This window comes from Bombina bombina, unplaced genomic scaffold (genome assembly GCF_027579735.1).
Source record: "Bombina bombina isolate aBomBom1 unplaced genomic scaffold, aBomBom1.pri scaffold_638, whole genome shotgun sequence".
NCBI classification, from domain to species: domain Eukaryota; kingdom Metazoa; phylum Chordata; class Amphibia; order Anura; family Bombinatoridae; genus Bombina; species Bombina bombina.
Window position 1 is genome coordinate 98,817 of NW_026512383.1, and position 24,185 is coordinate 123,001.

At 40.3% G+C, this 24,185-nt stretch overlaps 1 protein-coding gene across 3 annotated transcripts in view; it reads left to right on the top strand.

Moving 5' to 3' along the window:
- Nucleotides 1-24,185, top strand: part of PHC1 (polyhomeotic homolog 1) — a 99,713-nt gene that overhangs the window by 6,243 nt on the left and 69,285 nt on the right. For 2 of the 3 annotated variants that reach the window (XM_053696940.1, XM_053696941.1), the window contains exons 5-9: nucleotides 2,757-2,909; nucleotides 3,712-3,870; nucleotides 6,405-6,726; nucleotides 7,257-7,813; nucleotides 7,886-8,018. In XM_053696940.1, coding sequence (XP_053552915.1) covers nucleotides 2,757-2,909; nucleotides 3,712-3,870; nucleotides 6,405-6,726; nucleotides 7,257-7,813; nucleotides 7,886-8,018 — 1,324 coding nt within the window. The remainder of the gene's footprint in view (nucleotides 1-2,756; nucleotides 2,910-3,711; nucleotides 3,871-6,404; nucleotides 6,727-7,256; nucleotides 7,814-7,885; nucleotides 8,019-24,185) is intronic. The other variant, XM_053696942.1, reaches the window with a different exon arrangement.

Consider the following 24,185-nt stretch of genomic DNA (forward strand, 5'->3'; position numbering starts at 1 on the left):
GGAGGCTCACTCTTGTTATCTGTCAGCAATCTACATCCCAGGAGTGGACAACTGGGAGGTGGATTTTTTGAGCAGACAGACATTTCATCCGGGGGAATGGGAACTTCACCCGGAGGTCTTTGCTACCCTGGTTCTCAGATGGGGCAGACCAGAACTGGATCTTATGGCATGTCGTCAGAATGCCAAGCTCCCGAGATACGGATCCAGGTCCAGGGTTCCTCAGGCCAAACTGATAGATGCCTTGGCAGTGCCTTGGTCGTTCAACCTAGCTTATGTGTTTCCACCGTTTGCTCTCCTTCCCCAGGTGATTGCTCGGATCAAACAGGAGAGGGCGTCGGTGATTCTCATCGTTCCGGCGTGGCCTCGCAGGACTTGGTATGCCGATCTGGTGGACATGTCCTCTCTGCCACCGTGGAAGCTTCCATTGAGGCAGGACCTTCTCTTTCAGGGACCCTTCCAGCATCCGAATCTAGTTTCTCTGCAGCTGACTGCTTGGAGATTGAACGCTTGATTTTATTTAAGCGAGGGTTTTCTGATTTGGTCATTGATACCCTGATTCAGGCACGTAAGCCTGTTACTAGAAAGATTTACCATAAGATATGGTGTAAATATCTTTATTGATGCAAATCCAAAGGCTACTCATGGAGTAGGGTTAGAATTCCCAGGATTTTATCTTTTCTCCAAGAAGGATTGGAGAAAGGGTTATCAGCAAGTTCCTTAAAGGGACAGATTTCTGCTTTGTCTATTTTGCTACACAAACGTCTGGCAGATGTTCCAGATGTTCAGTCCTTTTGTCAGGCTCTGTCTAGAATCAGGCCTGTGTTTAGACCAATTGCTCCTCCTTGGAGTTTGAATTTAGTTCTTAATGTTCTTCAAGGGGTTCCGTTTGAACCCATGCATTCCATCGATATTAAGTTATTATCTTGGAAAGTTTTATTTTTGGTTGCTATTTCTTCTGCTCGCAGAGTTTCTGAGCTCTCAGCTTTACAATGTGACTCTCCTTATCTTATTTTCCATTCTGATAAGGTGGTGTTACGTACCAAACCTGGTTTCCTTCCCGAGGTTGTTTCTAATAAGACTATTAATCAGGAAATTGTTGTTCCTTCCTTGTGTCCTAACCCTTCTTCTAAGAAGGAGCGTCTGTTACATAACTTGGACGTGGTCTGTGCCCTGAAGTTCTACTTACAGGTGACTAAGGATTTTCGTCAAACGTCTTCATTATTTGTCTGGACAGCAGCCTCCTGAAAGAATTATGGCCCATTCTACTAGGGCTGTGGCTTCCTCATGGGCATTTAAAAATGATGCTTCTGTTGAACAAATTTGCAAGGCAGCAGCTTGGTCGTCTCTTCACACTTTTTCCAAATTTGATACTTTTGCCTCGTCCGAGGCTGTTTTTGGGAGAAAGGTTCTTCAAGCAGTGGTGCCTTCCGTTTAGGTTCCTGTCTTGTCCCTCCCTTTCATCCGTGTCCTATAGCTTTGGTATTGTATCCCATAAGTAAGGATGAAATCCGTGGACTCGTCATATCTTGTAAAAGAAAAGGAAATTTATGCTTACCTGATAAATTTATTTATTTTACGATATGACGAGTCCACGGCCCACCCTGTCATTTTCTAAGACAGGTCTTTTTTTTTGTTTAACTTCAGTCACACCTGCACCTTGGCTTTTCCTTTCTCTTCCTAACTTCGGTCGAATGACTGGAGTGGGAGGGAAGGGAGGAACTATATATACAGCTCTGCTGTGGTGCTCTTTGCCTCCTCCTGCTGACCAGGAGGCGATATCCCATAAGTAAAGATGAAATCCGTGGACTCATCATATCGTAAAAGAAATAAATTTATCAGGAAAGCATAAATTTCCTTTTTTCTTTGCATAAATGTTTTGTAGATTATCTATTTATATAGCCTATACAGATTTTTAAAAAAAATAAATGTATTGTTTTGCTTATTTTTTTTAAATAACATTGCCCTGATTTTCAGACTCCTAACCACACCACAAACTTTTAAAGTAAACTGATGCATACCTAGGGGTCGATTTATCAAAGGCTTTCACCAGCCCCTACAGCTACAGGTTCTCACACGTGAACCTGCACGTCGTATTTAACAAGCAGCGGTCATCAGACCACTGCTTTGCTGACCTCTTGCTTGGCACAATTCAATCTCCCCCGTCTTTTCCGACCAGGGAGATTGACAGCTCCTTCCTGCGCGTGATTGGCTGTGCGTGGGCATGGGGTGGGATTGCATGTTAGCGCAAAATAGCGCTCGTGTGCAATGCTGAATTCCTCCAGGAGAATTCAGACCGCCAAAGGCGAGCTGCAGTGGACAGGGGCGTGTATATGCACCCCTGTCTGCCTCAACTTGATAAATCTCCCCCCTACTCCAGCTTGCTTCTGTTTGTGTAAAGAGTCTTTTCATATGCAGGGGTGGTCTGTTTTTATGCTATACACCCACTTTTAGTGGGTTTTACAGCTAACCTTTTCAACAGAGCTAAACTTGGAGCTTCTAAGTAAGTTTTTAAACGGTTTTATACTGGATTTGCAGATCAGTATTTGTGCATATTATTCTTTAAAGTAGTGCATTACATGCAGTTATATGAAAATTGGTGTATACTGTCCCTTTAAGGGTTTGTCCAGTAGGATGGGAAAATGAGTTCTGGTATTGTTCCCATGTTACCTACTGTGTTTAATATAAACGATCAGTGAATAATTACTGTGAAATAATTATACAGATTTTGATGTTCTATTAACTCATCCCTCTCTCAGCAGGCTAATCTCTCCACAAGTTCCTCTGCCCAACTTTTAAGTCGCACACAGAATGTCACAGCACCTAGTGCCACCACCCTTACCCAGTCAGTCCTCCTCAGCAACACCAACTCTCCCCCTCTCAGCCAATCCCAGACTCAGATGTACCTGCGGGTAAGAGGAAAACCAGACTCTTCTACATTATCTCTGCTTCCAAGGGGGGTATTCGGAACACGGTCAAACTACTGGTCTATGCTTCGCCTTTCTGTACCAATAACACGTCTGATTCATTTGCTTCATGAAGGATATTGCCAGTTATTTCTTTTCTAGGTCCTGATGATCACAAACTTACCGACATGGAGAGAAATTGTGCAAATCTTCTTAACATAACGAGATAAACAGCTCTCAAGCTTAAATTGGCCTCTCTAGAATTGTATGCGACAGCTGAGATGTTCTCACCAGAGCAGAGAGCTTTAGATCATCAGGCCCCTAGCGAGATGCAAAAAATGTATTTATTGCTGCACCTGAGTTAATTTAAGAATAAACAGCAAACACTGTGTGTAATGTGCAGTAATAACTAGGCGGTAAAGCAACTTATTTACCTACCCATTCCCTATTGGTTATATAAAGTACCCCAGTTTGTTCACCATTTCCCTCTATACCATTCTATTTATCTGTCCTAGGGTATCTGATATGTTCATCGGCCAATCATGATGGCTATCCTTGTGTGGCTCCCACACTGAGGCCTATTGCTATGCATTTACCTTCTCTGCTGATGTCTCCTGTGTCAGTCTCTGACATTCTGTCTGTTTTATCTGCTCCAGCAGTTATTTGTATCTGTAACAGCTTCTTCATTGTATGAGTACCTGCCTTTCTGATGCCATGTCCTGTTTATCGGTCCGCTAGAGTAATCTGACTTTAGTAATGCACCCATTTTATATCTACCGTCTCTGACTTTCCTCTCTTTTCTCTAAAGCAACCACAGCTGGGTAGCCTGTTGCAGGTGAATCGTTCTCTTGGCCGTGGTGTCCCACTGAACTCGCAGCTCATTCTGATGCATAATGGCCCTGTGGCCACTGTACAGCAGGAGGTGGCGTCTCCCCAAAACCAAACCCTACACCAGGACTCTGACCAGGTAAGGGGTCAAGTTATCGCCTTTGAAATAATTATATTTATTTCACACTATTTACTTGTCACAAAGTGCGCAGAGCTTCAGACTGGGGTGTGCTCGTGCTGTTTGTGCCCAGAGCAATGTGACACAATAAATACGTGGGAAGTGTTTGATAGGCGCTTTTTCATATCTGTAAATACTTTTTACTAATTTACAGACACACAATTCACCTAGTCACATAAATACCCTCCCTGGGCTTCTTATAAAATATAAGGGGATTTCTTCAGTCCCTTATGGGATTTGATTGCTTCCAAACTATGAGAACCATAGAATGCATCTCTTTATTTGCCCCTGTGAGTATTCTGGTTGATGTTGTAGAAACATAAGAACTCAGTATATTTACATATCTTGTCACAATAAATATATCTATGTAAAGGATCATTTAAAGGGACTTTATACACTAGATTTTTCTTTGCATAAATGTTTTGTAGATGATCCATTTATAAAGCCCATACGGTTTTATACTGGATTTTTATATCAGTATCTGTGCATATTATTCTTTATAGTCGTGTCTATTACATGCAGTTATATGAAAATTGGTGTATACTGTCCCTTTAAGGGACATTAATGTAGAAAATGAAACTTTCATGATTCAGACAGAGCAGCAGTTTTAAACAACTTTCAAATTCAATTCCATTATGTAAATGTGCACAATCTCTTTATATGCGCCCGTTCCTGCTGAGCATGTGCAAGAATAACAGAATATATGTATATGCATTTTGTGATTGGCTATGTTCTGTCACATGATACAGTTATATGCACACTTACTGAGGCTCGTTCCTACTGAGCATGTGCAAGAATATCAGAATATATGTATATGCATTTTGTGATTGGCTATGTTCTGTCACATGATACAGTTATATGCACACTTACTGAGGCTCGTTCCTACTGAGCATGTGCAAGAATATCAGAATATATGTATATGCATTTTGTGATTGGCTACGTTCTGTCATATGATACAGTTATATGCACACTTACTGAGGCTCGTTCCTACTGAGCATGTGCAAGAATAACAGAATATATGTATATGCATTTTGTGATTGGCTACGTTCTGTCATATGATACAGTTATATGCACACTTACTGAGGCTCGTTCCTACTGAGCATGTGCAAGAATAACAGAATATATGTATATGCATTTTGTGATTGGCTATGTTCTGTCACATGATACAGTTATATGCACACTTACTGAGGCTCGTTCCTACTGAGCATGTGCAAGAATAACAGAATATATGTATATGCATTTTGTGATTGGCTACGTTCTGTCACATGATAGTTATATGCACACTTACTGAGGCTCGTTCCTACTGAGCATGTGCTTTTGTGATTGGCTAATTGGTGTCACATGATATAGTTATAAACACACTTTCTAACAAAGACACCTGTACCATGTGAACTCTTGCACATGCTCAGTAAGTGTATATAACTGTATCATGTGACAGCCATCAGCCAATCACAGACTCATATACACTGGACTCTTGTACATGCTCAGAAAGTCTATTTAACTGTATTATGACAGTCATCAGCGAATCAGACTCATGTATTCACTGAACTCTTGTTTTTGCTCAGAAAGTATGTATATAACTGTATGTGACAGACCTCAGCAAATCAGACGTGTACACTGTGAACTCTTGCACATGCTCAGTAGTAGCTGGTGCTTCAGAAAGTGTGTATATAACTGTATCATGTGACAGTCAGCAGCCAATCAGACTCATATGTATACATTAAACTCTTGCACATGCTCAGTAAGTGTGTATATAACTGTACCATTTGACAGTCCTCAGCCAATCAGACTCATGTATACACTGAACTCTTGAACATGCTCGGAAAGTGTGTATATAACTGTATCATGCGACAGTCATCAGCGAATTACTCATGTATACACTGAACTCTTGCACATGCTCAGTAAGTGTGTATATAACTGTATCATGTGACAGTCATCAGCCAATCACACACACATGTATACACTAAACTCTTGTACATGCTCAGTAAGTGTGTAAATAATTGTATCATGTGACAGTCATCAGCCAATCACACACACATGTATACACTAAACTCTTGTACATGCTCAGTAAGTGTGTATATAAACGGATAATGGAAGTAGCTAGGAAGGTTGTTTAATTGCATGCTCTATTTGAGTCATAAAGTTAAATTTTTTACTTCGGGTTCCCTTTAAATAATATCCATTTAATAGCATATTTGTTTAGGTTTATAAAGGTAGATTTCCCAGTGGACATGAAAGGCCAGATGTGAGGACATTCCTACCGTCTTGTTGGTGGTCAGAGAAACAATTAATCATATACCTGGGCTGGCGTTTGCTCATGTGTATAAATGCATCTATCCTTAGGGTGGCTGAATTACTGGAATGAGGTTGGAAGTAATCCTATATTGCAGCACCTTTTAGCTGATTAAATATATATATGCTGTATTCTCAGAGAGATCTCATAGGCTGGTCAGCTTTTGTGATTTCAGTACTCTCATCATATTCTCTTGACTCAGGTTCAGAACTTGGCAGTTCGTGGTCAGCAGACTATCCCACCCACTTCCTCAGCCGTGGCACCTACCATCTCCCAACCACTACCAACAGCCACTAAACCACCAACTCACCCAGCCTCCTCAACTGCGCCCCCACAGCTGCCCTCTCCCTCAGTGCCTCAGTCTGTAAAGAGCCCAACGGGCCCCGTTGGGGGCACTGTAAGCCAGGGAAGTCAAACAGAGGCTGAGGGGAGGAAGGCAGAGGGGGAATGTGTGCAACAGAGTGTTGGCATCAACCTTACCCGTGCAGCAACTCCAGCTCCGAATCAAACCCTGATCAGCTCTGGTGAGTTTGTGTTCATTGCTGGGGTATTTACCTAATAGTTGATTTGCTTTACTGTAGTTGAATAAGGAAGCACAAGCTTAGGTGACACACAATATCTGGCCATTGTGGCCTGTATCGACTAATTGTGACAGAGGCTTTTGTGCATTGTTGTGAGAAGGTTTTCTCTAGCTCATTGTTCTGAGAGATGTTTCATTTATACATATGCTTGTTATGTAACTGGAGCTCTCACGGTCTCTGTCCATATTGCACCATGATATCTACCTTCTGCCTCATAGGCACCTCTGTGCAATATCACTTAAATGTCAAATCATTCAAAATTGTATCGCCTCTCAATGGTTGCTTTATTTAAACAAATATTTTAGGAAGACAATATTGAAAATACAGGTCCCAAAGTAGAAACTGTATATAATATTACTGCCATTTATTTATTTTAGTCTCTCTTCCTCGATTTCTCTTTCATTACTTCTATTTTCTGGCCACTTTATTCTGTATTCTCTCCCAATTTCATTGTATGTCTTTTGTCTCTTCAGCCACGTACACTCACATTCAGCCTCACTCAGTCCTACAGCAGAAGCAGGTGGTTTTCCAGCAGCAGATTGCAATTCACCAGCACCGCCAGTCCCAGCTGCTCCATGCCTCCACACATCTCCAGCTGGCCCAACCACAACCCCAGTCATCTCAGCAGCAGGGCCTGCAAACTACCCCTACCCAGCAGACCTTAGTTGTGCAGCCTATGCTCCAGACTACTGAGGCTACCCTTCCAACCAAATCGCCAGTGCCTATCCAACCCAAGCAGCCTGGAAAAGGGGTTCCTCCGCTAAACTTACAGGGGCACCTCGGAGTTAAACCTTCCCAAGGAGCAAGACCAATCACCACACCTCCAGCCAACCAGCCTCACATACCTGTACAGCAAGTGGGAGCTAGGCAGCAGGGTCCTGCACAGGCCCTGGCATTGGGAGCCCCCCAGGTCCCCTCCCAGGCTTCCTCCCTAACACAAATGACGCTCCCCACCTCCCCGGCTCCTGTGCCTCCCCCTGTGACTGGTATGGTGCAGGAGTCACAGGCTGGATTCTACGGCATGCTGCAGGTAAGTGTAGGGGTGCCTTTTATATGTCCTACTTTACTCTACTGGGCCAAACTAACAGTTTTCTGATCTCAGGGGAAAATATCTGGCACTGGAAAGAGGAAAGCTGAGTCAGAGGAGGAAAGGGAAGAGTCGCCGACGTTGCCTGTCAAAACCTCTTCCCCTACAGATACCCCTTTAACTATGGAGGAGAGCAGCACCCCAGCTGGTGAGATGCACAGTGCTCCTCTTCTGTGTTCCTTGTGTGTACTGACACTCACTCAATTCTCTAATAGCAATTTGAGTAGTTATATACATTTGCTTTCTGGATCAAAATCTTTTAAATTGACTCGGTACAGGAGAGAATTACCAGGCAAGAGCTTGATGTTTTATACAGAATGGTCTCCTCATGCTTCTCATTGATCAGCAGGTCCTCCAGCTCCCCCTAATAAGGGCTGGATTCTGTTTGTGTGTTTTTACCATTTGGTTTCATTTATTTGGCTAATTAAATGAATGGTCGACAATTACAGTGAAGTGACTAAAACTACTATTAGTTGTATCAAGCAAGAACACGAATCCTGAGACTTAGTCATTCTTTCATTTAACCATTAGACACTTACAGCCCAGATCTGAGAACCCTACAATGTTGTTTGTGTGTGTTGCTGACAACACTATTAGCTGTAGTTGCCTGTCTTATGCTACTGGCCTAACAAAAGACTATTGAGAGATGCACTCAGCTGGACTGTGACATACCCAACCCCAGATGTATGTTTCTGCCTCTCTTAGCCCGAGTCAGTGAGGTGTCTCTTGGCCCGAGTCAGTGAGGTGTCTCTTGGCCCGAGTCAGTGAGGTGTCTCTTGGCCCGAGTCAGTGAGGTGTCTCTTGGCCCGAGTCAGTGAGGTGTCTCTTGGCCCGAGTCAGTGAGGTGTCTCTTGGCCCGAGTCAGTGAGGTGTCTCTTGGCCCGAGTCAGTGAGGTGTCTCTTGGCCCGAGTCAGTGAGGTGTCTCTTGGCCCGAGTCAGTGAGGTGTCTCTTGGCCCGAGTCAGTGAGGTGTCTCTTGGCCCGAGTCAGTGAATACCATGAGCAGCTGCTGCCTTCAGATACTAACAAAGCAGTGTCTAGCCATATGAGCAAAGAGTTCTGAAGGATTTATGTCTAGATTTTCTGTTTGCTTAGGTTTGCTGTGCTAGGCAGTTGTTTCAAGTCTTTGGTTTTCTCCCGGGAAACTTCACTTTTCATAAAGAAAATAAATTGACCAGAAAGCAATAAACAAGACAAGATTTCCAGGTATTATCTTGCTACTGTGGGGTTATTTGTGAAGCATATAACGGCTCATCAGCTGCTGTTTTATACCTACAGCAGAAATAAACACATAGAGAGGCAGGGTTTTCATGTAAATTATCTGCATAATATTATATATATCTGTTAGTGCTGTTGTGTCTGACACCATATTTCTTTTTTAAGACACGATGAGTCCACGGATCTTCTTAATTACTAATGGGATATTCACCACCTGGTCAGCAGGAGGAGGCAAAGAGCACCACAGCATAGCTGTTAAATATCACCTCCCTTCACTCCCAACCCAGTCATTCTCTTTGCCTACGTTAGTGATAGGAAGAGGTAAAGTGAGGTGTTAGATTAGATTCTTTAATCAAGAGTTTATTATTTTTAAAGTAGTGCAAGATTGTGCTGCTTTGTTCTAGGGTGTAGCCGTAGTCCATCTCAGTCTCTTCAGTAGAGCTTTGGTGGCTTTAGAGCAATGGGAACTTGTGGGACATAATTCTCACTGCGCTTCCCATATATTTATGCTGCCCTAATCCTGATACCCTAAGTAAGATGGCTCAGGCTTTATCCTTTTTCCACAGGGCTATGTGAGGGAGATGACTTCGCAAACCTGCTGAGCTGCCCTACTGTCGGGCAGATTTTAAAGGTAAGTGCTAACTTTTTATTCTGGGTCTGGGAAGATCTCAGAGGAGTGAAGCACTTTATTAAATTCCAGGGGACATAACTTCATTTTCTATAAGGGAGGAGGACCCTGTGACAGCAAGTGGTATGCAGGCACTGGGAGACTAAGGGCTTAACCTCTGTAACTGAGTATAGAGAACTCAGTAGGAGGGAAATGTATTTTGTGGCAGGTTCAGCAATCGCTTTGTCTTTGGGCTAAGATGCTACATATCCGTGGTAGCACTTTTTTCTCTCAAGTTTTTACTAGAGCCTAAGTTTCTCCCGGTAGCTATTTTTAACTTTATGACAATGGCAACCGGGAGAACAATAGCGGTAACGCCCATGATGGGCGTAGCTTGGTTTGCGCGGTTTTGAGAGCGCACGCTACTGTTTGGGTACATTGCCAGTGTAGAACGACAGAGTTACTGGTATAACGCCCATGGGGCGGAGCTATGTTTGGCGCCGTTTTGGATGGCGCACTTCCAATTTTTCTTCCGATATCGGAAAAGAAACCTGGTAGCACAGTAGTTAATGTTGTTCCTTCTGTGGGACCGGACAGCGCCGCTACTGCATTCCGGATCCGTTATGAATAAGAACCAGTATCTTCTCTCTATTCCTTGTAACTTTTTATAAATAAAGTTTGGGGATTTTCTGGTTTCAAAGACAGATGGGCACCTCAACAATGGTTAGGCCGAGGTGAAGATAGGTTCTAATATAATTACATACTAATTTATCCTTCTGCTGCTCTTAAAAAATATAAAGTTTCTTTTTAAGTTTTAAAGAGACAGTAACTTTTTTTATGGTTAACTTTTATTACAAAATTTAACATGTTTATTTGTTTAATTCATCCTTTGTGACTTAGGATGGAACAAGGGCACACAAAAAATAAAGTTACTTTTTAAAATTTAAGGAGACAGTAATGTTTTTTATGTGTTATTTTTTTATTAAAAAATGTCTCTTTTCTGAACCTACTCCTTCTAAGGCGATTGCGGTCTAGGAGTCTGTTGACAATGGTCAATCTATGCCACAAAATTCTCCTATAGTGTCCCACTAAACGTAATGGCCCCCATGCAGTGCCCTGCGCTTCCTTTCACACTCCACCCGGAGTTGCTCTGCATTTCATGCATTTATGTTTCCCCCACGAGGTAGAAAACATTACTAGAGGAATTATTTTCAATCATTTAGAATAGAAAATTGATTCAGTAGTTACTGTTCCGAATGGTTCTTCCCTATTACCTGAAAGAGGAAGATATTTCGGGATTATATGAGAGAGAATTCACAGACTCAGATGGAATATTATCTTATTTGATCCTGAGGTTGCTTTTCTTTCAGTTTTTTAGCTTGAACACCTCCATTTGTTACTTTAGGAGGTTTTAGCTAGCCTGGGCGACTCCAACATTACCGGTGTAATCTATCCTAGTGCGCCCAGTTAGTACATTAGCTAAGAGACCTACTATACCCTTAGAGGATATTTAGGTTTTTTCAAAGGTCCTATGGACAAAAATTAGAAAGGGGATGTACACTAGGGCTTACAATGGCAACCAACTGTGTACTTTGCTACCGTCACTAGTGCGACGGAATATTGGTTTGATGCGTTGTCTGATACTACTAAGTCAGAAACTCCCCTGGATAAAATCCAGGATAGGATAAAAGCTTTCAAATTGGCTAATTCCTTTATTTAAAATTTTTCATTCAAACTGGGAACATAGGTTTCTCTGTTCCAGCTCACAGAGCCTTATGGTTAGAGCCTTGTTCTTTGGATGTATGCTCTAAGTCTAAGCTTTTAGCGATTCCTTACAAGGGGGAAGACCTTGTTGGGACCTACCTTGACGGAACTAATCTCTTTTGAAATTTAAAGAATTGAAAAATTCTTGTAGGGGACAGACTTTTCGTCTTCGCTCAGACTTGGGTTCGAGATGTTCAGGTTCCCTGGGCAATAGAAAATAGGTCCCAGGGATACAAATTAGAGTTTCAAAAGTTTTTCTCCCAGAGGCAGGTTTCTGCTTTCAAGATTATCTGTAGACAAGAGAGGCGTTCTTGCACTGTGTAAGAGACCGCTCCATCCTGGGAGTGATAGTTCCTGTTCCGATTCAGGAAGGGGGTCTGGGATTTTATTCCAATCTGTTCGTGGTTCCCAATCAAGGAGGAAACCTTCAGGCCTATTTTAGATCTCAAGAGTCTAAACAAATTCCTCACTGTACTGTCCTTCAAGATGGAAACTATTAGTTCCATTCTCCCTTTGGTCCAAGAGGGTCAATTTATGACAACTGTGGATTTAAAGGACGCGTACTTGCATGTTCCCATTCACAGGGACCATCACAAGTTTTCTAAGGTTTGCCTTTCTAGACAAACACTTCCAATTTGTGGATAATATATATATATATATATATGTGTATGTACACCCTAAAAAGGATTATACAATAATATATGAGATAGGGGCGCTATCTAGATATAATAATAGCAAAATTGTAGATGGTTTCACAGTTCTTAATACATATATTTCCTATACGTAGTATCACTTAGGCATAAACATACAGGTATGTAAAAAATAGCTTGAAACATACAAAATTGTAAATATGAACGTCCAGATAGACAAAAATAAAGTCCAAAATTATCCCCAAAAGTTATAGAGGTGTAAGGCAGCTCTCCTCGATGTATAAGGCCATCCACAACGAGTTAATCTATAAGGAAATAGAGAAGTCACCACATAGCATAATTCCGTATAGTGTATCAAGATATAAATTATAGCTCAAATGCACTCACGTGTACAAAAGCACCAAGATGTGGTGCTGGCTAGGCAAACCGGAACCTCAGAGTTGTCCGGTAAACTCTCCTCTTGAGCAAAGACTCCCAGAAGCCAAAATGGTGTTCACCAAAAAGGCTATGTTGTCAGGAAGGCACTGTTCCGCCTCCAACAGTATCGAAATGACTTCAATTGAGGGTGTCCAAAGAGAAGCAAAGTAGCAAATTGTATATATTAAAAGTGTTTATTACAACACATTAAAAACACAGCAACGCGTTTCTCAGTATCATGTACTGTTTCATCAGCCTGAGGGACCCTCAGGGACCCTCAGGCGGAGTTGATAGTTGCTCTGGCGGTCCCTTGGACCTTCAGTCTAGCATACTTATTTCCTCCGTTTGCTCTTTTGCCTCGGGTCATTGCTCGAATCAAGCAGGAGAAGGCGTCGGTGATCCTCTTTGCGCCGGCTTGACCTTGCAGGATTTGGTATGCAGATTGGGTGGACATGTCATCTCTGCCACTGTGGAGACTTCTGCTGAAGTAATAAAGAAAATCCAGCACACAGGTAATATCATGCAAAGTCACAGTGACCTGCTTCCAAGGTCAAGAGGTAATGATATCACAAACAGAAAGAAGTGACAGCATAGATATTTATTGTTGAGACAGCAGGACAAACAGCAACGTTTCGAGACTTCTGTCTCTTTGTCAAGCTAATGTGTACAATAAATTCAAACACCTTATATAACAGTCTACCACCAGGTGGCGCTAAAAACACAGGTAAGAGTTAACCTCTTATATACTGGATATACTTATCATATAAAACACATAAATTATGTACAAAAAATACTAAATAATTAGCACCTCAATTATATAATTCAAAATTAATGATAGAATTTAAAGTGCAATGTACAAAAAATACTCAGAAATTGACACCTCAACTATTTTGTTCAGAATTAATGATAGAATTTAAAGTGCAATATTAAATTCAAAATCTTTTAATTTTAGGTTTTAAATTTTGATTTTCATTCACAGAGATGATGTCCCTAAAGAAACACTGACAGGTCCCAGTCCTTATTCATGCCATTGGGACACATGGTACCCAATTCATAAATCCAGAACGCTTCTCTCTGCTTTAGCATTTTCTCCCTGTCCCCACCTCTACGTAATTTGGGGACATGGTAAATAATCTGAAAACGGAGTTGATTTATGGCATGTTTTTTATCTAAAAAATGTTCAGCGACTGGAGCTTTTAAATTTTTAATTCTTATAGAGCTTTTATGCTCAATGATTCTATCGCGTACACACCTTGTTGTCTCTCCAATATAGCTCCGCCCACAGGGACATTTAATTAGATAGATAACATAATCAGTGTTGCAGGTATAGTATCCCCTAATGTGATATTTTTTCCTATTACATGGGTGGTAGAACACAGGGCCTTTAATCAGATTCCCGCAACATGAGCAGTTTAGGCATGCATATGAACCACATCTATTGGTAGTTATATATCTTTGATTCACAGATGTTCTAGATCCTATATCTGCCTTAATTAAATGATCATGGAGATTTTTGCTACGTTTGTATGCAGGCATTGGTGGTTTCTGGAATTCTAGAATGTTAGGGTTACATTCACTCAATATATTTCAATGTTTCCTCACTATTTTTTGTATGGCTGGACTGAGGCTGCAGAATTCTCAGACAAAGGCTAATCGACTGTCTTTGTCAGTCTCCTTTCTCCTATTTGTAGTCTGTAATAGACTTTCTCTTGGAGTAGACAAAACAGATTTAATTTCTTTTTGAATTAGAGCTGGTGGATAGCCTCGCTCTATAAACCTTTGACCCATATCTACTAATCTAGCATCTACTAAATTAGGATCAGAGACAATGCGCCTGACTCTCAAAAGTTGACATTTTGGAAGAGAGTTTATCAGGGATGGTGAATGTGCACTGTCATAGTGTAACAAACTGTTACGATTAGTACTTGTCCTGAATAAATCAGTTTTTAAAGTGCATCCATCCTTAACTCTAGTGTCCAAAAATTCAATAGTTTCCTCATTCCATGTTAGTTTGAATTTGATATGATTAGTAGCGGCATTGAGATCTGCCACAAATGCCATTAGGGTTCCAACGTCGCCCAGCCACACCCCGAAGATGTCATCTATGTAGCGCCACCAGGTGGCGCCACAGAGTAAACCAACTGTTGCAAAAAACAAATTTTTCTTCGAATATATTCATAAAAATGTTGACGTAGTTTGGGGCGACGTTGGAACCCATGGCAGTACCCTGGATCTGCATACAAAAATTATCTTCAAAGAGAAAATAATTGCAATTTAGTACCATATCAAGTAACTGTAATAAAAAGTCAACTTTTTGTCTATTCAATTTGGTATCATTAGCCAGCACTGACTCTATAGCACCCAGACCGCTAGCATGTGTAATAGAAGTATATAGACTGTCTACATCTAAACTAAAAAGAATAAACTTACTTGAAGAAAAATTTAGGGTATCCAATTTAAGAAGGAAATCACTGGTATCCTTAATGAAAGAGGTAGACAGTTCCACATAAGGTCTAAACATCCGGTCTAAAAAAACAAACATTTGTTAGTACAGAGTCTGTGCTTGCAATGATGGGACGGCCAGGGGGGTCTCAAGATTTTTATGTATCTTTGGAAGGACATACATAACTGGAGTGTGTGGATGTTTCACTGTTAGAAACCTGACAAGATCTTCATCTATCAAATTATTTTTAAGGCTGTATTTAATACATGATCCAATTCTTTTTGTATAGAGAATAAAGGATTTTTTGTTAGTTTCTTATATACAGTGGTATCCTCTAATTGCCTGTAAATTTCATTGATATGGTCACTTTTAGTCATTATAACTAAAGCTCCACCCTTATCGGCTCTTTTTAGTATGATATCTCGCTTTAGTTTTATTGCTTCCAAAGTCTCAAATTCCTTTTTATTAAAATTCACTAATTTTTTATTATTATTTTGACAATATTTCCTATGACTAGATTTTTCATTAGCTTCAGTAATATGTCTAAGATGTTCAACATCCTTTTTAACGAAGTCTATGTAAGTTTCTACACTGTGGTTTAATTGATTGGGAATAAATGCACTCTTATTGCGTAAACCAAGTTGCTGCATAGAAATAATTTCTTTATTTTGCACTTTAGACTTATTTTGATACGGAATATTACTAAAGAATGCTTTTAACTTTAAGGAACGAAAAAATTTAAATAAATCAGTTTGTTATCTGAAAAAGTTACATTTCTGCTTTGGACAGTATGATAGTCCTTTATTTAAGACGGAAAGTTCATCATCGGTAATGACAGTCTTGGAAATATTTACCACGTTGTTGATGGTTAAACTTTCTTCTGGGATCGTAGCTGGCGATATGATTTCTCTTTGTGGGTCGTGGTTTTTCCAGCCTTTGCGATGTTTCCTTCCTCCGCGCCTCTGTCGGCGTCGGAGTCCCCCGTAGATGTGCCTGATGACTCGGAGCTACTGCCGTGATGTGCCGATATCCCTCCGCGGCGTCTCTGGCGACCGGAAGTGGTTCTGCGGTTAGTGCCTTCCGGATCGTACCGCCACCGGTAGACTCTGCCTTGGATGTAATCCGTTTCGTCTCGGCTAAATTTGGTACGTTTCCGTACTTCTATATCTTTTCTTAGGTCTTCAATCTTAGATGCGGTATCTGTCAATGCTTTATTTGACTCCTCTTGTGGCAAGGTATGTTTAATAGTGAATTCCATCTCCATCAGTTTTGCTGCTTGTTGTGCAATTTCCTTATTAAGGCAATCCACTGTTAGTTGTCATTACCGATGATGAACTTTCCGTCTTAAATAAAGGACTATCATACTGTCCAAAGCAGAAATGTAACTTTTTCAGATAACAAACTGATTTATTTAAATTTTTTCGTTCCTTAAAGTTAAAAGCATTCTTTAGTAATATTCCGTATCAAAATAAGTCTAAAGTGCAAAATAAAGAAATTATTTCTATGCAGCAACTTGGTTTACGCAATAAGAGTGCATTTATTCCCAATCAATTAAACCACAGTGTAGAAACTTACATAGACTTCGTTAAAAAGGATGTTGAACATCTTAGACATATTACTGAAGCTAATGAAAAATCTAGTCATAGGAAATATTGTCAAAATAATAATCAAAAATTAGTGAATTTTAATAAAAAGGAATTTGAGACTTTGGAAGCAATAAAACTAAAGCGAGATATCATACTAAAAAGAGCCGATAAGGGTGGAGCTTTAGTTATGACTACAAGTGACTATATCAATGAAATTTACAGGCAATTAGAGGATACCACTGTATATAAGAAACTAACAAAAAATCCTTTATTCTCTATACAAAAAGAATTGGATCATGTATTAAATACAGCCTTAAAAATAATTTGATAGATGAAGATCTTGTCAGGTTTCTAACAGTGAAACATCCACACACTCCAGTTATGTATGTCCTTCCAAAGATACATAAAAATCTTGAGACCCCCCCTGACCGTCCCATCATTGCAAGCACTGACTCTGTACTAACAAATGTTTGTTTTTTTAGACCGGATGTTTAGACCTTATGTGGAACTGTCTACCTCTTTCATTAAGGATACCAGTGATTTCCTTCTTAAATTAGATACCCTAAATTTTTCTTCAAGTAAGTTTATTCTTTTTAGTTTAGATGTAGACAGTCTTTATACTTCTATTACACATGCTAGCGGTCTGGGTGCTATAGAGTCAGTGCTGGCTAATGATACCAAATTGAATAGACAAAAAGTTGACTTTTTATTACAGTTACTTGATATGGTACTAAATTGCAATTTATTTTCTCTTTTGAAGATAATTTTTATATGCAGATCCAGGGTACTGCCATGGGTTCCAACGTCGCCCCAAACTACGCCAACATTTTTATGAATATATTCGAAGAAAAATTAGTTTTTTGCAACAGTTGGTTTACTCTATGTGGCGCCACCTGGTGGCGCTACATAGATGACATCTTCGGGGTGTGGCTGGGCGACGTTGGAACCCTAATGGCATTTGTGGCAGATCTCAATGCCGCTACTAATCATATCAAATTCAAACTAACATGGAATGAGGACACTATTGAATTTTTGGACACTAGAGTTATTAAGGATGGATGCACTTTAAAAATTGATTTATTCAGGAAAAGTACTGATCGTAACAGTTTGTTACGCTATGACAGTGCACATTCACCATCCCTGATAAACTCTCTTCCAAAAAGTCAACTTTTGAGAGTCAGGCGCATTGTCTCTGATCCTAATTTAGTAGATGCTAGATTAGTAAATATGGGTCAAAGGTTTATAGAGCGAGGCTATCCGCCAGCTCTAATTCAAAAAGAAATTAAATCTGTTTTGTCTACTCCAAGAGAAAGTCTATTACAGACTACAAATAGGAGAAAGGAGACTGACAAAGACAGTCGATTAGCCTTTGTCTCAGAATTCTGCAGCCTCAGTCCAGCCATACAAAAAATAGTGAGGAAACATTGAAATATATTGAGTGAATGTAACCCTAACATTCTAGAATTCCAGAAACCACCAATGCCTGCATACAAACGTAGCAAAAATCTCCATGATCATTTAATTAAGGCAGATATAGGATCTAGAACATCTGTGAATCAGATATATAACTACCAATAGATGTGGTTCATATGCATGCCCAAACTGCTCATGTTGCGGGAATCTGATTAAAGGCCCTGTGTTCTACCACCCATGTAATAGGAAAAAATATCACATTAGGGGATACTATACCTGCAACACTGATTATGTTATCTATCTAATTAAATGTCCCTGTGGGCGGAGCTATATTGGAGAGACAACAAGGTGTGTACGTGATAGAATCATTGAGCATAAAAGCTCTATAAGAATTAAAAATGTAAAAACTCCAGTCGCTGAACATTTTTTAGATAAAAAACATGCCATAAATCAACTCCGTTTTCAGATTATTTACCATGTCCCCAAATTACGTAGAGGTGGGGACAGGGAGAAAATGCTAAAGCAGAGAGAAGCGTTCTGGATTCATGAATTGGGTACCATGTATCCCAATGGCATGAATAAGGACTGGGACCTGTCAGTGTTTCTTTAGGGACATCATCTCTGTGAATGAAAATCAAAATTTAAAAATTTAAAATCTAAAATTAAAAGATTTTGAATTTAATATTGCACTTTAAATTCTATCATTAATTCTGAACAAAATAGTTAAGGTGTCAATTTCTGAGTATTTTTTGTACATTGCACTAAATTCTATCCTTAATTTTGAATTATATAATTGAGGTGCTAATTATTTAGTATTTTTTGTACATAATTTATGTGTTTTATATGATAAGTATATCCAGTATATAAGAGGTTAACTCTTACCTTTGTTTTTAGCGCCACCTGGTGGTAGACTGTTATATAAGGTGTTTGAATTTATTGTACACATTAGCTTGACAAAGAGACAGAAGTCTCGAAACGTTGCTGTTTGTCCTGCTGTCTCAACAATAAATATCTATGCTGTCACTTCTTTCTGTTTGTGAGACTTCTGCTGAGGAAGGACCTTCTAACTCAAGGGCCCTTCCTTTACCCAAATCTAGTTTCTCTGAAGCTGACTGCTTGGAGGTTGAACGCTTAATTTTATCCAAGCAGGGTTTTTCTGACTCGGTCACATAGACCATGATTCAGGCTCGTAAACCTGTAACTGGAAGAATTTACTATAAAATATGGTGTAAATATCTCTTGGTGTGAATCCAAAGGCTACTAATGGAGTAGTTAGGATTTCTAGAATTTTATTTTTCTCCAAGAAAGTTTGGAGAAAGGATTATCGATAAGTTCCCTAAAGGGTCAAATTTCTGCCTTATCTATTTTGTTACGCAAACATCTGGATGATTTACCTGATGTACAATCTTTTTGTCAGGCCTTGGTCTAGATCAGGCCTGTGTTTAAACCAGTTACTCCTCTATGGAGTTTGAATTTAGTTCTTCAAGGGGCTCCATTTGAGCTTATGCATTTCTTGGATATTAAGTTGTTATCTTGGAAAGTTTTTTATCTCTTGTTGCTATTTCTTCTGCTCATAGTGTGTCAGAGCTCTCGGCATCGCAGTATGGGTCTCCTTACCTTATTTTCCATTCAGATAAGGTAGTTTTACGTTCTAAAATAGGATTTCTTCCTAAGTTTGGTTTCTGATCGGAACATTAGTCAGGAGATTGTTGCTCCGTCTTTGTGTCCTAGTCCTTCTTCTCAGAAGGAACGACTTCTGCACAATTTGGATGTGGTCCGTGTTTAAAGTTTTACCTGCAGGCGACTAAGGATTTTCCTCAGTCTTTTTCTTTGTGATTTTCTCAGGGAATCGTAAGGGACAGAAAGCTTAGTCTATTTCTCTTTCTTTTTGGCTGAAGAGTATCATATGTTTTGCATATGAGACTGCTGTACATCAGCCTTCTCAGAGGGTTACGGCTCATTCCATGAGGGCTGTTGCTTCTTCATGGGCATTCAACAATGAAGCTTCTGTGGAACAGATTTGCAAGGCTGCAACTTGGTCCTATATGCGCACTATACAAAATTCTACAAGTTGGACACTTTTGCCTCGGCTGAGGCTGTTTTTGGGAGAAAGGTTCTTAAAGCAGTGGTGCCTTCCGTTTAGGTGCCCTGTCTTTTCCCTCCCGTATCATCTGTGTACTCTATCTTGGGTATTGAATCCCATTAGTAATTAAGATGATCTGTGGACTCATCGTGTCTTAAAAAAGGAAAGAAAATTTATGCTTACCTGATAAATGTATTTCTTTTTTGACACGATGAGTCCACGGCCCGCCCTGTTCTTTTGGACAGGTTGTGGGTTATTGTAAACTTCCGACACCTCTGCACCTTGGCTTTTCCTTTCTCTTCCTAGCTTCAGTCAAATGACTGGAGTGGGAGGGAAGGGAGGAGCTATTTAAGAGCTCTGCTGTGGTGCTCTTTGCCGCCTTCTCCTGACCAGGAGGTGAATATCCCATTCGTAATTAAGATGGTCCGTGGACTCATCGTGTCAAAAAAGAAATAAATTTATCAGGTAAGCATAAATTTTCTAATTGCCAGAAGAATGGCGGCTGTCTATATAGGAGCCTACAAAGCGATTAAATGATTCACAGATGAAGCTGCGTGACATATGTACATTTGCTGTGGTTCATTATACGTTTGCAAGTTGACAGTAGGACCATATGGAGGTGCTTAAGATACGGTCTTAATATATTTAATCCTATATGGATAGAAATGGCAGATCATGTTCTTCCACACTGGCGCAAGTGTTTGATTGTTAGATCATATGTTAAACATGAGCTATTACAGTTAAACAGACATTAAAACACTAAATAAAAGTTACACATGCTGATACACACAAATGCAGATATATTTTTAAATATTAGTTGTTTAAATATTGAAGAGAGTGCAAAGTTTTAGTTGCCATAAGGTAATGAGTGCCGCCATGTTGCAACCTGGGTTTCCATAGCTTTAGAAGCTTGTTGTCTGCTGAGACGGTTATGGATAGGCATTAATGAGCTACAGTTTTACTGTTTAATGTCCCTTTAAAAGACACTGAAGTCAGTTTCTCGATTCAGGTAGAACACACAATTTCTTCTACAAGATACAAGTCCACGGATTTCAACCTTGTGGGATATTATCCTCCTAACAGAAAGTGTCAAAGAGCACCACAGCAGAGCTGTATATATAGCTCCTCCCTTCCCCTCCACCCCCAGTCATTCTCTTTGCCTGTGTTATACTAGGAAGAGGTAAAGTGAGGAGTTAGTTTTAGTTTCTTCAATCAAGAAGTTTTTTATTTTAAATGGTACCGGTGAGTACTATTTTCCTCAGAGGGATATGGAAGAAGATTTCTGCCCTGAGGTTGATGATCTTAGCAGCTGTAACTAAGATCCATGTTAGTTCCCACAAGACTTCTGAAGGTAACACAAGAGACATCTTCAGTGTGGAGAACGGTTTCATGCTACAAGCAGCATTGAGGTATCTGCAGCCCTTTATTTCTTAGGAGACTTGATATATCAGAACTGGCTGGCATTTATTTCCCTGTAAGGGAATGGGGTAAGCAGTAGACCTGTTAAATAGAGGGGTGTTACTAGAGACCTATGTTTTATTTTGCTGTTGAAAACTGTTGATCGTTTTTTTTTGTTGCATTGAATAACCGGTATGTGGCTATACTGGTATGTGTTGGGGTTTTATATGTTCCACTTAGTTTTTTTGCAAAACCGCTTCACCATGCGGTTGTTTTAGGCCTACTCCGGCATCGGCCACAAGGGGCGGGGCTTAGTTTCGCACACTCAGATGCGCACTTCCTTCTGGCTGAGAAGCAGCAAGCATTAACTCCGGTTGATCCTAGACAGTGATTCTCTTATCCGGATCGTTGGCGAGTCATTTTAAAGTACCCTGGGGGCAGGTAGGCGCCACAGCAGCGCTGTGGCGAGGTGCAGGGTGTATTTTTGTAAAAATTTATATTTTTGTGATTTAAGTTACTTTTAGAGGTTAATTTCTCCCCTTACTCTTGGGGTGCAATAATTTTAGGAGCCATTAATGGCCTACAGTTAATTTTCAGAGTAAAATAACATTTTTGAAGCAGTTTTTGAAAAATTGTGCACTTTTTATTTCTTAAAGGCGCAGTACACGTTTCTCAATTTGTTTCAAGCAATAAATAAAGTGTTTAACGACTTCTGTGGTTATTACTAGTCTGTTCAACATGTCTGACATTGAGGAATCTCATTGTTCTATGTGTTTAGAAGCTATTGTGGAACCCCCTCTTACATTGTGTACCTCTTGTACTGAAAGGGCCTTACATTGTAAAAAGCATATTTTAGGTCAAGAAAGTGTGCCTAAGGATGATTCTCAATCTGAAGAGAATCAAGATATGCAACCCAATTCTCCCCAAGTGTCACAACCTTCAACGCCCACACAAGCGACGCCAAGTACCTCTAGTGCGTCTAATTCTTTTACTCTGCAGGAGATGGCTGCAGTTATGTGAACTACCCTTACAGAGGTATTATCTAAATTACCAGTGTTACAGGGTAAACGCAGTGGGTCAGGTATTAATGTGAATACTGAATCCTCTGATGCTTTATTGGCTATTTCCGATGTACCCTCACAGTGCTCTGAGTTGGGGGTTAGGGAATTGCTGTCTGAGGGAGAGCTTTCAGACTCAGGGAATGTGTTACCTCAGACAGATTAGGACGTTATGACCATTTAAATTTAAGCTTGAACACCTCCGCCTGTTACTTCGGGAGGTATTAGCGACTCTGAATGATTGTGACCCCATTGTGATACCACCAGAGAAATTGTGTAAGAAGGACAAATATCTAGAGGTGCCTACTTACACTGATGTTTTTCCGGTTCCTAAAAGAATTTCGGAAATTATAAAAAAAGGAATGGGATAGACCAGTTATACCGTTTTCTCCCCGTCCTAATTTTAAGAAAATGTTTCCCATATCAGACACCATTCGGGACTCGTGGCAAACGGTCCCTAAGGTAGAGAGAGCTATATCTACCCTGGCTAAGCGTACAAATATACCCATCGAGGACAGTTGTGCTTTCAAAGACCCTATGGATAAAAAATTAGAGGGTCTTCTAAAGAAATTATTTATTAATCAGGGTTTTCTTTTACAACCTACGGCCTGCATTGTTCCAGTAACTACTGCAGCTGCTTTTTGGTTTGAGCCTCTGGAAGAGTCTCTGGATGGTTGAGACTCCGTTAGATGACATTTTGGATAGAATTAAGGCTCTCAAGCTAGCTAATTCTTTCATTACTGATGCCGCTTTTCCAATTGCTAAATTAGCGGCGAAAAATGCAGGATTTGCTATTCTAGCACGTAGAGTGCTATGGCTCAAATCTTGGTCTGCTGACGTGTCATCAAAAACTAAGCTTTTAGCTATTCCCTTTAAAGGTAAGACCCTTTTCGGGCCTGAATTAAAGGAAATAATTTCTGACATTACTGGAGGTAAAGGCCATGCCCTACCTCAGGATAAGTCTGTTAAGATGAGGGGTAAACAAAATAATTTTTGTTCCTTTCGAAATTTTAAAGGAGGACCCTCTGTTTCCTCTTCCTCCACAAAGCAGGAAGGGACTTTTGCCCAATCCAAGTCAGTCTGGAGACCTAACCAGACTTGGAATAAAGGTAAACAATCCAAGAAGCCCGCTGCTGCTACAAAGACAGCATGAAGGGGCGGCCCCCTGACCTGGGACCGGATCTAGTAGGGGGCAGACTTTCTTTCTTTGCTCAGGCTTGGGGAAGAGATGTTCAGGACCCCTGGGCGCTTGAAATCGTGACCCACGGGTATCAACTGGAATTCAAGGATTTTCTCCCAAGAGGGAGATTTCATCTTTCACGATTATCTGTAGACCAGATAAAAAGAGAGGCGTTCTTACGTTGTGTAAAGCAGTGTTTTTCAACCAGTGTGCCGTGGCACACTAGTGTGCCATGAGAGATCCTCAGGTGTGCCACGGCAGACTGACAACAGTGTGACATATTTTTTAAACTTTGCTTGTTTTTTACTCTCAGTGCAGGGGTAGTTTGTAGGAGTCATGGCATAACAGCACAATACATACAGTATGTATTTGTGTGTATGTGTCTATATATATGCTGTATTAGGCTACAATGTGTGATTTTTTTAAAAAAGGTTAAAAATCACTGGTGTAAAGGACCTCTATACCATGGGACCTCTATACCATGGGAGTAATTTGTCC